Genomic DNA, 16906 nt, shown 5'->3' with positions numbered 1-16906 from the left:
TTTGGCTTATTCTGAAGTTTTCAAATTGGCCTGTGTGGTCAGTTTTAACTGTCAACTTGACAGAATCTAGAACTACCTAAGAAGCCTCTGGACACCTGTGAGTGATTATCTTGATCACATTAACTGAGGTGGGAAGACCCACCCACTGCAGGTGGGGTCCTGGACTATGTAAGTAGAGAAAGGACACTGGCCTTGCAATCATTTCCTCTCTGTTCCTGATTAGGGATCGGGTATGACCAGCTGCTTCAAACTCTTGCTGCCTTGACATCCAACTATGATGACCTATGGCTTGAACTAGTTACTTCTGTCTGGGTGTTTTATCACAGCCTCAGAAAAGACAGAAAGACAGCACGCTAGCTGCAAGCACAGTAAATCTGGTCTGGGACTGCAGTGATGTAAAGGTTTGGGTCTGAGATCCACACTTGGGGTTAGACCCTTACTTGAAACACCACTGTACATGCTGGATTTTTGTTTAATGTGTTAGGCACCAAGACTGGGTGAGAAGAATTTTGTGATACATTCCAAGAGACAGAAATATGAGAGAATTGTGACTGGCCATTTTGCACTCTCTGACAGCCATTAAATAGTCCTCATATAACAAGCTGTTTGGAGGCTGGCCTGAGAGATGGTTTGTTCCTTAGCCCTACAGAGGAACAGGAAGCGGGGGGGGGGGGTAGTGGCATAAACTTAGAAGCCACACAACAGGGAAGAAAGGTATAGACCTCCTATTGAGATTCTTGTCATTTTGTGAGATAAAGTTTTTACATAGGAATAGGCATCCATGAACAGAACAGAAATCACTCAGTCTTACTAAAATACACACTGTTGTCAGAGGCTGAGGGAGGGGCCTGAGATTGTGTGTTTTTAACAAGCTCCCAAGTAATGCCCAGGCCACCGAGGTGCAAGAAGACAGAACTGGCAACAAATTTTATTTCAACCCCTTCCCCAAATTCACAGCCAATAGCAAACATGTGTTCCATTTTGGGGAGGATTCTGAAACAAGGCAACTCTTTCTTTTTAAAAAAATATTTTATTACTTTTTATTTTCTGTGTATGAGTGTATTGCCTGCATGTATATGTAAGTGCATCTGTGTTGTGAAATGCCTGGGGAGGTCAGAAGAGGGCATCAGATCCCCTGGAACTGGAGTTATAGACAGTTCTGTTAGCTGCCAAGTGGGTGCTAGGAATTGAACCCAGGTCCTCTGCAAGAGCAGGCAGTGCACTTAACTGCTTAGCCATCTCACTAGCCCCCAAGGAAACTTTTCTGATAGAAGGAAATGTTTAGAAAAAGCAATAGGTTCTAAGAGCAAATCCTGTGATTGAGTCCACAGGATGGCATTTGGGACAAGATGCTGAAGGTGCCGAAGCCCTTAGCTGTTCTGCATCATTCTCAGTACCAAAGACTTACCACTTAGACGAGGTGGCATTCAGGCCCATCCAACGAGAAGTGACCACAAAACTGTGGTGCACCAATGGAAGTTAACGAGACATATTTTACCTCTAACATTATACCTATACAGCTTGACCTGGGACCCTGGCTGAATCAGTGCCGCTTCCAGATGGCCTACACACCATTACTTAATCCATTCAAACTGCTAGAGCTATAGATTCTTGTTAGTTATGGTGGGAGGTGGGAAGTAGTTAGCAAAAGGATATGAATTCAGAAGAGGTTGGATAGACAGGCTTCTGCTGAAAAGAATGAAGGGCACAGGACCAACTGAAGCATCTACCTGTCCTAGGAGCAGGAGGCCCACCTAGAACTACAGACATTTTTGTTTCCACAACACACTGGCCAGGTCTGTGGGTGGATGACTTCCCAGTGTGTAGGTTAGAGGGAAAACAAACCAACCATTAGGGGCCAGATCTGGGTAACTACAGGGGCCTGGAAGGTGATGGGAATGACTGAGGTAGGGAGACTTCGAACATCAGAAAGTGGTGAGGCCAGGCAAGTGGAGCACATGGCTGACTGTCCTCTCCGAAATAGACAGCTGGGTCTCGCTCGCCACAGGATATTTAGAAAAATTTTGAAATATTGCGATTTCAAAGAGTATACCACAACACTTTTTAAAACACTGAACAAGTCAAATAAAAGCATTTGGAGGCTCATGTAGCATCGGGGGTGTAGTCTGCCAGCCCTGCCTTCTTAGGTGTCTTCACTCATGGAGGGCACAGTATGAGTGACAGCCAGAGACACCGAATCTACTTCTCTCTCATGAGAACACCAGGCATCGGTGATCTCTGTCTTCATCTACAAAGGAGGGGTGACAGTTCAAACTGCTTTCAGGGGTAAGATCCCAGGATCCCAAGTTGTATGCTAATAACATCATCTTGAACTCCCAACTTTCTAAGTCCAGAGCTAGCAATGGAAAGCACAACAGCATCTTGTGATTCTTTAGGGGGAAAACACCAAGTGCGGGTGTGTTCAGTGAGCAATGCCTTACTCACCCCCACACCACAGGGGAAGAACTGAATGTGCCCCTTCGTGTCTCAGGTTGTAGGAAGTCCCAGAGGAAAAAAGGCAGGTCCCTCTGAGTGGCTGCAGTTTATATTCCAAGAATTATTTTTAGATAATTCAAGTTTGTGCAGATTTTCCTGTTAAAAACAACCTGTGTAGGTCACTGGTTTATAAGTGAGGACAATGATTTAATTTTATGACTCAACAGCCACTGCTGAAGTCACCACTGGGACACTGAAAAGGAAGTGAAAGGGTATATAATGGTCACACACATGAGAGAAAGAAAAAATTTAAAAACAAACTTTTCTGCAAGTCAGTCCACTTGGCAGCTTTTGAAGATAAATCTTTCTTGGTTAGGAATGTAATACCACTTTTTCCCCCCAGAAAGCAGCCAACCTGGTTTCAAATACCATTATATTACAATGAAGGATTCTGGAGCTACTGTAACCCTAGCCTCTAACTCCCCCTAATCCTTATTTTTACCTTTTGGAAAGACACGTCTTAGAATTATTTGCTTTCCTGTGTTTCAAGGCTATTCACACACCAGTCCTATGGGTCCTCTCTTAATGAGAAAAACAACACGCAGTGTTACCAAGTAAGACTTTTGGGGGGCTTCTTCATGATTCCATTTCCTCATGACCAGAATGTGGTGAAGGCTGTTCTGGGTACCCTGTGATCCCTGCATAGTGGTATGTGGAGGCAGCCTGTCCTATCCACTGCTCAGTCTGCCTAAGAACTCAGGGACGATACTGAGATCTTTCCAAAATTGAAAACTCGGCAGCCTCCCATTCAAAGTACACCTCCTAGCTCAGATCTGTGCCATTTTCTGCTCAGTTCTTCCTTCATACTTCCCCAAATTTCACCCTTTGATTGAAACTTCCATAAATATATCTGGCCTGGTAGCTGTGCTGAGCTCATGTCTGGTCATCTCAAATGGGGTAACATACTTAACACAGTGAGGGAACAGAGTATGCACTCAGTAAGTACTAGCTATATCAGCTTTGTTTTTTCTACCATATAACATGACTTCCCCAAAGGCAAAATCTTGAAGAGTGACTTCCCAGGAAAAGACAACAGTCTCCTATCGAGCTGCAGGAAGCCACAGGATGACCATTCCCAGCCTGTGGCCAACCAAGCACTTCCCATAATCCCCAGTCAAAACATACTACCAGGCTCACCTCTCCATCAACACTCTGCAAGCCATACTGCTCACAGATGGAGACCAGCTTCTTCCGGTTCAGGTGACCATCTCGAGTGATGCCCAGATCTTCACAAACCTCTTGTAGTTTCTCTTCTATCCAGTCTTGGGGAGGGCAAGATCCACTCTGTGAAGCATTCAGGTCATCTGGGTTCCAAAACCTTAGCTGGCCTAAAATTGAAGCACATACTGTATTGTCTCCAAAGAAACTGCAAAGAGAGGGTGCCTCATATACAAGAAAATAGATATTTGGAAAATAAGCATTGCATTAAAAGACTGTAAATATTGACCCTATTTTGATATGGAACTGAAGTCCCAATGTAAACTGGAGGCACTGTTGGTTCTGGGATAATCCTGGTAAAGAGCATCATCTCCCATGCACATACAGTCCAAGGCCTGTTCTAGTCCATCTGAAAACTCATGAGCATAAGCTATCATCCAGGAAGGCTGGCTGAGAGTCAGCCCTGAGTTTTATAAGCCTTGCCTCCACTATGACTTCCAGACTGTTTAATTTCTGCTTTCTTTCTAGTCTAAATACTAGAGCATCTTTTATTGAAATGGGAACAGTCATGATGAACCTGTCAAGATCCACCTATTCCTTGAATCTTTCCATTTGAATACTCTGACCTACAGACACTTAACAATTCAACTTGAAAGAAGCTTGCAAGAAGGTTAAGTTTTGTTTGCAGACAAGGGACACACTGCTTATTTAAATGTCATGATTATTTGTCTTGAATTAACAATCTCCACTTCTAAATGGTCCACTTACATGTGAGTCTGTGAAGTCATCACTTAGACATGAGATAATTACTGGCACAATTTTATGTGCCTGGAAGAGCCTTGGAGAACTGAAAGGCGCACTTAGTGTCACCCCTGCTATTTATTGACAGAAATTAAGCCCATTACTGCCTTGTCTTTCCAGGCTGGAGACCCATTAACACACTGTTTTAATTACACTCAAGCACTGCTAATCTGGGGTAAGCAAGGAAAGCAAACTGAGGGCCTGTCAGTTGAACCCCAGTGCCATCTGGTGGTTACAGAATTCCAGTGTACTTAAAGACTGGACATTTGCAAAGGATGTACTTTAAGAAGTTACTGTTTAGGTTAGGGACATTTATAAATTAATTTGAAGGTCTGTAGAGAAAGTAATCGGCCTCTAAGGGGGCTGCAACCTATTAGCTGCCGTCTTTTGCACGATGAAAATAGCTAGGACTTGAAGATCATGATGCATCACCCAGGAATGGGTTTTCTGTTGCTGCTGTTAATGTAAATTACCAGCCAGCCTCTAGCATAAGCAGGAAAGTGGGTATGGAAGAGTGGCTTAATGACAGCAGCCATGCCTTCCCTCCTCAGTGGGCCAGTCCCAACCCCCATGCCATCCCTTACCTTCAGCTTCATACTCCTCGCTGTGCTGCGTCTTCCAGTGCTAGAGGAGGCAAGAGATGATTAGTCAGCTTTTGACCTGAACCCCGAGGTCCTAGCTGCTTCTAGGCCACATTACCCTCTGGCTCTAATGTGATCATGGCAGTTAGTCACATGACTCAGGACCTGATTTTAGTCACATGGTTTTAGTCTTTTAGCCAACCAATTAAGAGGTAAGGCCTAAGAAACAGAAGTCTTTTGCAAGACTTCACCAACATAAGTACAGGCTTTATGGATCTCATTGAAGATTTGCCTTGTCATTTTTAGGACTACTGTGCTGGTCAGTTTTTGTCAACTTGACACAAACTAGAGGTACCTGGGAAGAAAGACTCTCAATTGAGGAATTTCCTTTATCAGATTGGCCTCTGGCTGTGTCTGTGAGGCATTTTCTTAATTGCTAACTGATATAGGAGGGCCCTGTCTGCTGTGGGCAGTGCCATCCTAGATAGGAGGGCCTGGACTGTATAGGGCCTGGACTGTATACAAAAGCAGGTAGAGCATGCCAGAGGAAGCAAGTCGTAAGCAGTGCTCTTCCTTGGTCTCCTCTTCAGTTCCTGACTTACTTTCCCTCAATGATGGACTCTAGCCTGTAAGCCAAATAAACACTTTCTTTCCCTAAGCTGCTTTTGGTCAGTGTTTTATCACAGCAACAGAATGCAAACTAGATCAGTTGCTTATTCAACAACGGAACTTGTTATAACCCATTAAAGCAGTCCAAACAAAATACTCGAGAGTCCAGTAACCAGCAAATGTTTGTCCAAATTTATAAATTTGTTCTTCAGTAAGTATGTACTGAGTTCTCACCTTGGTACTAAGTCTTGGGAGTATAACCATAAGCAGAACATATTTCTTGTCCCCCAAAGTATATATGCTCATGAAGACACAGTGAGCAGAAAAGAGGAAGAAACTGATGTTGTGATGGTCCTTGAATAAGATATTTGAGATGGAAGATGGGAGGAGACTTCCTGGAAGAAGCAATGCCTAAACTGAGCCCTGAGGGGTAAACTACAGGAGCAAAATGAACAAAGGAAGCAGCTATGAGGTGCTGATGTAATGAGGCCTCTTGTGCTTCTGGCAGTGAACTAAGACAGAGGCAGTTCACCATAGGTAGGCTGGATACCAAATTCAATAAAATATATACTGCTAGTAAATTATACCGGACATAGTGAAATTTATCTGAAGTAGACCAATTATAGCCCCCTTACCATGCTGTTTCTAGTGAGTCTCCCTGACAGTCACAGTATGCACTTTTTGTATTATTAAAACTACCCAGCCAGTGATACAAATCAGGACCAAAGCCCAGTCCTTGCTCCACTGGCCAAGTTCTGTAGAAATCTTGGGATCAGTTGCAACAAGTAGGTTTGTAGGGGCTCTGTCCTCTCCAATAAGCTGCCCGGTGTTCCCATCCTACCGGAGGTTCTACAAACACTGAAGGAAGTCCTGTTAAGAAAACCTAGGCTGCTGTCACAGCAAAGATACAACTTCATACTGCCAGATGTGGGGGCACATGCCTGAAATACAAGCAGCTCTCAGGAAGCAGAGATAGGAGGACCGGGAGTTTGGGGTCAGCCTGGGCTTCATAGCTAGGTGGCGGGCTATTTAGAAGAACAATGGGAGGGGCAAATAAGAACAAACAGTACAAAGATATATGAATGAAAACGTCACGTGCAACCCACTTCTTCGTATGCTAGCTCCAAAATTTGAAAAAATTAAAAGGAGACGAAAGTCAGATAGAACTTTATGAAAGTTGCTTTTCCTAACAAATAACCAGTCCACTCTCTGGGATGGCTGAACTTTACCAAACTAGTTGCATTTTTAGGCTCCTGAAGTAAACACAGCAGGAAAATGGGCCTGATTAACTCCTGTCTGCAGAGCCTGGATTCCTCGTGGCAGATGGGGTGTCGCATGAAAACACCTACATTAAAGTCTTTTTTAGTTCAAGTTGGTAAGACTTGCCATTCTTTCAGGCAACATAAGCTCATCTACTTCATTCCTCACATTCACTCATTTTTCAGTTACTGTCTTGCTCTGTGACAAAATGCCTGACCAAAGCAACTCAGGGAAGGAAGGGTAGTTTTAGCTTACAGTTCCCAGGGGACACAGTGCTTGGGGCAGAGAAGGTGTGGCAGTGGGAGCCTGAGGCAGTTGGTCACATTGCATCCACAGTCAGGAAGCAGAGAGCCATGAATGCTCGAGTTCAGCCGGCTTTATTCAGTTCAGGACCCCAGCTCATGATGGTGCCGCCCACAGTTAACATGGGTCTTCCCACTTCAATTAACATAATCTAGATAATCCCTCACGGACATCAGAGGCTTGTCTCCCAGGTGATTCTAGAGTCTGTCAAGTTGACAATATTAACATCACATTCATGGTAGCTCTCTCTTCTTCAGTCAGGGACAAGCATCTGCCAAAAGGGACAAGCTCCTTATTTTACTTAGACCTTAAAGACATCCCAGACTCAGCTCACCTAAGTTGAAACCCCAAAGTGAAATGCTGAGATAGATTGTTCTTGCTCTATAGAATACACCCAAAGGCCATGTTTTGCTAAGTTCTCCGCAGTCTATTCTGTTCACAATCAAAAGTGACTCATGTACAAGGCACTGATGGAACAGAACTGACAAGCTCAGGGTGGTTTCTTCTTGTTTTCTTGTGGTTACAAGTTCATCAGCTCACATTTCTATAGGAATATGTATCTCTGAGCTGGTGGATACATTAGCATGCTCAAGCAAGGAGTGGCAGAGCCAACAGTTCTCCATGGATCTCCTCAATCACTGTATCTATCAGAATTTAACTGCTATTATAGATACAAGTTTAAATCAATAGAGGCCCACCAATAAAAGCATCCTGCCTGTCTGTCCTTCCCATTTATTTCCTGATCCAGCAGAAAATGATCCAAATGCTCACCCTACTCTGGCATCCAAAATTGTACAATTCCTTATGCAGCATTTAAACATGCTAAAATGAAATACATTATATCTACCTACAACAAACTAAATGGACTTTATGATTACAGAACCATTGGTCAAAATGAAACCTATCAAACCACAAGAGAGGCAATGTCTTTTAACAGCAAAAGCTGATAGGAGAAATGGCAGAAAAATGTTATCACTGAATTCAAACAATAAAAAGCCCCCACTGGGACACATGGCCTCCAATCAAAAACCTAACAGCAACACATGCCTTCAGAAAGTCTTGGGCCACAATTCCAAAGTCGACAAGGTTTTTGTGGCCACAATGAAATTGGTTTCTTTTTTTAAAAAAAATATTTTTTATTTTTTTATGTGTATGTGTGCATTGCCTGCATGTAGGTAAGTGCACCCATGTCATTCAATGCCCAAGGAGGACAGAAGAGGCTGTCAGATCCCCTGGAGCTGGAGTTATGAACAGTTGTTAGCTGCCATGTGGGTGCTGGGATTCGAACCCCAGTTTTCTGCAAGAACAGTGTTCTTAACCACTGAGCCATCTCTCCAGCCCCTGAAATTGGTTTCTTATATTTGCTTATTTCTCTATTCATGTTAAAATATCAAGCAAAGCATTCAGAGAACAAAGATGTTCCCATATACTATATCCTGCACCTCACAGGTCTACAGACAGGGTGGGTTTGCCAGATTCACTGTCCCGAATGGAGCATCCCTACTGCCATCTTTCTGAAGTTTTCAACCCTAACTAAAGAGAGATCCAGTGTGGGGGCTACTGTATAGACTTAGGCCCAGACTTCTTGGCTTACTTATGAGGTTAGCCTCAGGCAAGTTTCTTGACCTCTTTGGCCTCAGTTTATCTATCTACAAATGGGAATAAAGCAGTGCACATTTCATTGAGGGGAAGGGTAAAGTGCTTATCGTTGTGCCTGGCACATAATAAGCATTAAAAAGTTTTGGGTTTTTTTTATTAGGTATCTGTGTATGCAGTACATATTAAATTCGTATCTATGGGGTCCTTTTCATCACTGTTTTAAATTAAGGCACTCTTAAGTAAGCTTACAGAAGTATCTTTTGAGGGAGGGTTGAGACAGGGTCTCCCTGTAGTCCCACCTGGCTGGAACTAGCTATGTAGACCAGGCTGGCCTTGAACTCACAGAGACCCACCTGTCTCTGCCTCCTGAGTGCTGGGACTAAAGGCATGCACCATCACGCCCAGCTAGAAGTATCCTTTTTTTGCATAAAGAAAATATTTTATTTTCTAATATTGTGTGTGTGTGTGTGTGTGTGTGTGTGTGTGCGCGTGCGTGCGAGCACGAGTGCAGGTGCTTGCAGAGGTCAGAAGAGAGCATCAGATCCCTGGGAGCTGGAGTTACAGGTGGTTGTCAGTGGAAGTGGGTGCTAAGAACCAAATTCGAGGGTACTGTGTAAGAACAGTACTTGATTTTAACTGCCAAGCTATCTCTCCAGTCCCTGGAAGTATTCTTTATTCATGTAAATCTGTAATAAAAATTCCAAGTCTCCAGCAGAGATACAAAGAATAGAAAATTTACCCCGGAGGCATCTCAGAACCCCACAGTTATCTCAATACAAGTCAAAGCCATGGGAATTAAAAAGAAGGAATCATAATTGTTCCTACTGAATTATCTAAGTATTTAAGCAGTAACTCCACTACCACCGAGACTGCTTTAAACTAGGTCTGTTTATATGTGACCGCCAGCAGCATATGTGGGTATTATCTTTTTGTAATGAAAAAGCAATACAATTAGTTATACCCCTGAATGCAGTATTTTCACTTTCTATCCAAAGGCATTAAATTTTTTTAAAAAAAGAAACAGAAAGCCATATGTACAAACATGTATATTGTGGCACTTTTTATACCAATAAAGTATTGAAAACAACAAATATTCAGCAATGGGGCATAAAGTATAGCAATGTAACATAATGTAGTCATTAAAAGTGCAATTAAAAGGCCATGTGGAAACATGGAAGATGTTTCAATAAATGTTAAATGAAAGAGCATAATAAAAATGCAATCAATGCTATGATTATCACTGACAAAATAATATTTATACAATCAGACAAAGACTAGAAGGAAATAGACATACTAAAAATAAGACACGTTTTAGTCAAAGGACTATGGGAGACAAGCTTCTTTTATTTCCTCCACTGTCATAAATATTCTTTATGCAACACAAATACAGCGCTATTTCTTTTGCCTAGCTGCTCTTGAATCCTTGCTAACTTAATTCCAATGGCTTGGGAGTGGAAATAAAGGGAGAGGTTCTTTCTTTTTGGTAAGTTACATTCTGCAACATCTGCAACAGACTGTGGTGGATGGAGGGAAGCCAGTGTTGTCTTGGCAGGCAAATGCTACTGATGCTTCCAGAGCTTAGCAGGGAGTGGGAAGGCCAGAGACCCTCAGCTGAGGCTTGTCTTAAGAACTAAGACCATCCCAAAGAGTAGTTCTTCAGATAGTCCAACCCTGGGCATGCTATGGCCTATGTAATCTTGAATTCACATAATCTCTGATTACCTTCACAAGACCTCTTCAAGATTGGGCCTATCCACATTCTGTCATAGAAGAAAGAAGTGTTCTCAAAGCCCACCCCTCCCTGAGAATTTATAGGCAGTTAATGGTTACTGTGGATGAGATTTTCTTCAGCCACTGGTAAGTTGCCCATGCTCCTATATATAATCCCTCCTGTAAGCAACCCTAACTCATTGGTTCACCAAAAAAGAAATGAATAGAAGGGGAACTAGTTGGGAACGAGGAAGGAGACCAGAGGTGAACACGATCAGAATGTGTTATATACACATATGAAAATGTCATAATGAAACCTATTATCCTATACAATATATACTAATTTAAAAAAAGATAGTCCAACCCAACTGTGGCTTTTAAAGTCCAGGGAGCACCTTAGCAGAAATAATTTCACACAATCTCTTAAGGCAAGTGAAGGTGGCTGGGTGAGGGATGACGTAGGTACATCTACACTCTTGGGGTGACAGTTTTACCATCATTCTTCTATGATCTTTTGAAAGAAACTCTGAGGAGCTTGGACCATCCTGTGAGAAGTAGCAAATATATGCCAATGGCTGCATCCCATTCCAAGATCACCTCAGCTGGAGATGGAGTTTGTCACCTCTGGGTGACATAGGGACTCTAGCAAGAGGCTGTTCCCTTAAGAGGGTGGGAAGCACATGGCAGCTGAACATGTTGTTAACCTGCAACTTTGGAAGGGGTGGAGTGGGTAGGGGAAGATTCCATTTCTTCAACTGCTCATTTATTTTCATTCTTACCATCTGGAGCCAGTGGGCCCAACTGAAAAACTGGGGGAGAAGAGAGGGGCACAGGTTAGAAGGCTGAGGGTTTAGATCATTCTGCTACTAAAACAGCACCAATAAAAAGAGGCACCATTCGGGAACAGGGTCCTGTAACTGCTGCCGGTCTCCCCAGTGCAGAGAGCTTGCAGGTGGCCTCTAGACACAGGTCTGCCAGGAGCAGGAAAGGATAACCAGGAAAACTCTGGAACAGCAGGAGCAGGAGGAACAATCACTAAGATACAATCATAACACTAAATTCACCAGAAGAAGTTTTTTCTATGACTTCTTCTGAAGTCACAGGACTTGGGAGGCAGTGTTGTGGAGTGGATTAGAAGAGGGTGGATCCAAGAATGCTTGGGTTAGGTCTGTTTAATCACTTCCTAGCACCTCTCAGTAACTTCACCTGCAAAATGGGGGTGACATCCCCACATTAGTGGGACATGGAGGTGTGGGGAGGCTCTTGGAGAAGGCCAACTATTGATGTTGCTTCAGCCAGGGCAGTGATGTGGTCAGGGTGGTGAATGCCAGAGCTCGGCCCCTGGGACCCATTGCCACCTTCACCCTTTAGTGACATGGGGACTTGACCAAGTCACTTAATGTCTGTGTGCCCTGGTTTCCTCATGAGTAAGTGAATGTCAACTCTTTTCTCCAAAGGCATACATCATTTTGGAATTCTCTGGAACAGTGTCTACAGCCAAGTGTTTGTGAAATACTATTAATTAGCCATAGTAAGTAACTATCTGCTACTATTCCCAGTACTTGGATGCCCAAAAGTAGGATGAGGGCAGAAGAAACCAACAGCAGATAGCTCAATATCTGGTTTAAGAATTACCCAAAAGAGATTATTTAACTATAGCTCTGGCAGGTTAATGGGCTTGATTTCATCATTTCACACTATATACATAAAACAAAGCATCCTAGACTCAATAAAATACCTTCATAGACTGTAAGCAATACAATTGCTGTCAATCATGCCTTAAAACTGCAGGGGAAAAAAAATAAAGCTACAGCTCTGACATAGTGATTGTGATGGAGCAATCAACTTGGGAGTCAACTTAGGATGAGAGCCTCCCCTAGGGACCCTCCTCTGCACACACAGCTGGCAGGGGTTGCCCTATTTCCTCATTTCTATGCCAAGTGGACTGCTCAATAGCCCCACTTGAAACTAGGCAGAGAAGAGAGGGTCAGAGGTTGCCTGACCCCAAAGTGGCTGTTACAGAAAGCAGTCCCCACACCCCCTCAGGCAGACAAAGGGTGCTCCTGCACCCACCCCGATGGCTGCACATCTTGATGTCATGCTGGTCATTGTGGTCAGCTCTTGGGTTGTTCTACAGCTGGCTGAGGGCACCCTGCACACATCAACTGCACAAGTGGCACCGATTTCAGGAATCTTTCTTTGGAGGGACACCTGCTTTGGGGGGACTGTAGAGCAGATGGCCAGAGTCTCTTAGATCCCTAGCTTCTAGCCCCAAACTGAGTCAGCATCTGCAGCCTGCAGGCCCTGTGGCCCCTACCCACAATAGCCCAGTCACCACCCCCACCAGCCATCTGCTTCGGTGCAGACCTTTGTGCCCTTCAGAATGTATGGCTAATTAAAATGATTATGGGCACACACGGGGCTATTCTTCTGAGGCAGAGGTTGCTGAGATGATCTCTGCAACCCTGGAGACGGAAACACATTCATTTTGAATGGGGAAGGCTCTGCAAGCACAGAGAAGAGAAAGAAAATTTACTAGACTGACAAAGCTTCCTAGGCTGGCTGAGTTGGAGTGTCCCTTTTAAATGGGGAGCACATTTAGTGAAGCACAGGGCATCTCTGAAAACCAGAATCTGTTTAGAGAGTGTACATATGATTGAAATTTTAGGACTTTAGAGAAAACAGCATCTACGGTGTGCTCGGCCCATAGTGTGAAATGTTTAGAAAGCTTCATTCTGAGCTAGGTACTGGAAGCTAAAGTGTGCTGGGGGGGCTGCCTTTTGTTTCTGCAGGGACACACTTCCAGGGACTGGGGGCTCATTTCTCACTCTGCCACCTTCGAAGGCTTAGGCAATGGAGGGCCTGACATCTCCCAGTCTCTCTATTCTGAACTCCAAGAAGAGTTGCTCAACTGTAATGCAAATAAGTGCCTTCATCTCTGAAAGCAATTAAATGCTGCAAGTAAGAGCTGAGATAACTGAATGTAATGTATGATTTTTAAATGCACACCCATTCAGACAAGTCCTACAGTACTGCCAAAAAGCCTTCCAGTGCCATCAGCGCCAGGACTCCTGAATGTAAGCCTTTTCCCTTAGCAAGGTTGGGGTTAATGGGTTTTAAAGTCCTTAAAGGACAAAGACTTTTTTTTTTTTTTTTTTTTTTTTTTTTGGTGGCACTGGGAATTAAAATTAGGGCCTCACACATGCTAAGCAAACACTGTACCACCGAGCTACATCTACAGCCCTCTTTGAAACAGGGTCTCATTAAGTGCAAGGGGCAATTCTTTCAACCTCTCATTCCAGTTGCTGAGTGGTCGGTTAGCACTGATAGTTGCTCATGTGGAATAAGGGTTTGGTTGGAAGGTGTTACTAACATTAGAATTAACTAGTTCATTTTTGATTTGATGTTAGAAAATGTTATCAGAATTGCTGATCTGTCAGGAGGTGAGTGGAGCTGGATTCCTGGGGAACATCCTCTAGGATCCAGTCAGGAAGACTCGCCAGGGCAAACCTTGGTAGAACAAGAGATGTCTTGTTAGCTTTGAAGGGGCTTCTCAGATCTTACAGCACATTCAAGTGATCTACAATCACATCTGGGGATAGCCAGATGAGTTAATAAAACAAGAAATAAAAAAGAAAGACTGGAAGGCTATTAATTAAAAACATGTGAACTGAGGATGCCTTGCCCTGGTTGGGAATAAATGGCATCTATAATGAGGCTGCTTGCTCTGTCAAAGACAGAGAAAGAATGTAAAGGAAAAAATATATGTATTTCAGCTACAAAAGATCTGTGCAGAACTCTCAGGAAGTGTGCCCCAGAATTAAATACTGACTCTATACAACAGAATGAATAATTCATATTTTCTCTACAAAGTTATGCATATACGAAAATGAACAAGAGGGAGAGATGAGTCAATTTCACACTTTTTGAGGAAGTCTGAATTTTTGTATGGCAGCAAAATAAGGTGGTTGTGTGTGTGTGTGTGCGCGTGTGTGTGTGCACGTGCACGTCTGGGGCAGGGAGAGCTTTTTAAACAAGTACAACCCTGGCCTTCCACCTCCACATACCTAACGCAGAGCCTGGACCTGCTTGTCCATCCTTGGGCAAATGTGGCTGATTAACTTTTTCTCTCAGGTTCTCACTTAACCTGCAGCGTGGGAGCCAACAGTTTTGGTTTACACTACTATTGTCTGCAGTTGAAGAAATAATTGTTTAAAGCCCCTTGCTCTTGATAAGAATCTTACTAGACCCAATTTATTCCCTGTAGAGGAAAAGAGTTAACAAGGTGTCCCCTGTTTTTCAACCAGGGCAGAAAGCAAAGTGGCCCTGCCCCAATTGTATTAATTACACAATCTTTCCTACTATGTCTGAGGAGTAGAGAACAGAATTGAAAATTTGTTTACTTTTTCCCTTCCATCTACTAGTGCATGGGCTCAAAATTCAAGGGTATTTCTGTAGCTATTGCCTATAAAAGGGAACAAAAATGTCCTCTTACAAGTCTAAAATCTCATTTCTGTTTCTTGATGAAGTAAAACAGAAACAGGGACAACTAAAACCCTCTCTTTAGTCACACCTTAGGCTGAGACCAAGAACGTGCCCCTTGTTGGCTGAGATTCATTTACAGTAGAATGCCCTCTTGAATTGACCTGAGTGAAAATGATCCCATAAACAAAGAAAAATCACCACTTTCCTTTCAATTCCAGCCAAGAGAGGAGAGGTCAGACTCCCAAGGTATCCATTTGCCAGATAAACACACTAACCGAGGCACACTGCAGCCTGGTGGTGGGCTCTACCACAGTCTGCTTCTGGCTGTCCAGATGAAAATCCAAACCGCCATACTTCAGTGCTGAAATCTTCACAAGATTACAGTATTCTTTCCCTATAGAATAGCTTTATTGCCTTGTAAACTGAACTTGGTAGGGGAGACTCACCTAATAGCTAGGTTTGATATTTTCTCTTTCAGTGGGAAAGAATCAAATTGCCTGATAAATGCTCTAGGAGAGGGAGAAGATAGGATGGAGGCGATTGATATGTTTAAATTTCATGTTGGGGTTTGAACACAGGCGAATGGAAACAAAAGTCAAACAGGACCAAAAGTACCTCACGACAAAGTTTATTTTCATACATCTGTGTAAAGAGAGGGACAGCGGCTACGGCGTGTGGATGTGGTCCCTCACCCATGGCACATGGTAACAGTGTGCTGTTGGGTACTCACTACGTGAGCTCCTAGGCGACTAATGAAACCTTAAGCTTCACACAGGACTTAACATTAAATATAAATTTAGCTGCTTTAAAGCAATCTCCATGATAGCCTCGCTCACATGCATCTATGTAACTAGATGTTTCCATGAGCGGGAAAGAAAGGGTAGAGGTAAACTGCTGAGAAGTTTGGGGTATGGTTATGGGAGAAGGGTTCTCAAACAATAATGCAGAAAAGGACACAGCAAACCACAACCCACAAGCCTAGGAATGAATTCTTGTCAGCCCACAGCAACCTCACCTACGATGGGATAACCCTGGAGGGAAAGGGATGAATTAGCATTTTCCCTTTTCAAATGATTGCTCATTTACCCTGAGAAGGTGAGTTCTTAGTGGCAATCATCCCACCTGGGGACAGCAGATGGGTGCTTGAGAAGACACTGTTTCATCTTACTACTCACATCTCCACGGGTCCTCAAGTAAAATTATTATTTGATTCAACCTGGAGCTAATATTAGTCTCCCAATGGGGAACAAAGCCAGACCTGCCCTCTGTTCAACTCCTGACAACAGGTTCTGGTCTTTTCATGTCTTCATTGAGAAACTCTGACATCAGTTTGGATAAAAACAAAAAATACAAAACCAGGCCTGTTGAAAGCCGAAGAAATGGCAGACTTTAAATCCAGCCAAGCATCCTATCTTGTGAACCTAAGAAGTCTGTCTCCACCTCCCTGCTGCCTGTTCCTTATGAAATATTCACACCAAGGGAGGCCTTTGCTCTCCTTCTATATTGCCTGGGGGCTCTCTGATGAAGTATGAGCCAAAAGAATAAATTCTCAACACTTCCAAAGACAGGGAACAGGGTCTTAGGTGACCACAAAGGAGAAAGAAATGGAGTCTGTAGGATAGTAAAGATTACTGACAGATTCAGACGCCCTGAAGAGTAAATACGTTCAGCGGGCCAGGGAGTCAGGGAGAACTTCCTCGCCACACTCCCCACTCCAGGCCATTGCAGAAAGGAAATATCTTCTCCTGGTAGGAGATGAGATGTAGACAGCATCTGTCAAAGGGACAGGGGATCTACTGCAAGTCTGTTAGCCAAGTGGCTTTCAATTGCTGAGGCCAAGATAGAAAGTGACGAGGAAACAGGGATGCTATATGCACACAAGTGCAGCCCTCTCATAGAACTAT

At 43.5% G+C, this 16906-nt stretch overlaps 1 protein-coding gene across 5 annotated transcripts in view; it reads right to left on the bottom strand.

Annotated features, from left to right (window-relative positions):
• The window catches only part of Nin (ninein), a 103666-nt gene that overhangs the window by 49909 nt on the left and 36851 nt on the right, over positions 1–16906 (bottom strand). For all 5 annotated transcript variants that reach the window (XR_003849002.1, XM_029561970.1, XM_008829842.3 and 2 more), the window contains exons 6-7: positions 5040–5079; positions 3634–3824 (exon numbers count right to left, since the gene is read on the bottom strand). Coding sequence is in view for 4 of the 5 variants with exons in the window: in XM_029561970.1 (XP_029417830.1) it covers positions 3634–3824; positions 5040–5079 (231 nt within the window). In the remaining variant the exon portion in view is untranslated. The remainder of the gene's footprint in view (positions 1–3633; positions 3825–5039; positions 5080–16906) is intronic.

Source organism: Nannospalax galili, unplaced genomic scaffold (assembly GCF_000622305.1).
Source record: "Nannospalax galili isolate Female #2095 unplaced genomic scaffold, S.galili_v1.0 scaffold253, whole genome shotgun sequence".
Taxonomy (NCBI): domain Eukaryota; kingdom Metazoa; phylum Chordata; class Mammalia; order Rodentia; family Spalacidae; genus Nannospalax; species Nannospalax galili.
Note: the sequence above shows the minus strand (reverse complement) of the source record. Positions and strands in the feature narration are given on the sequence as shown.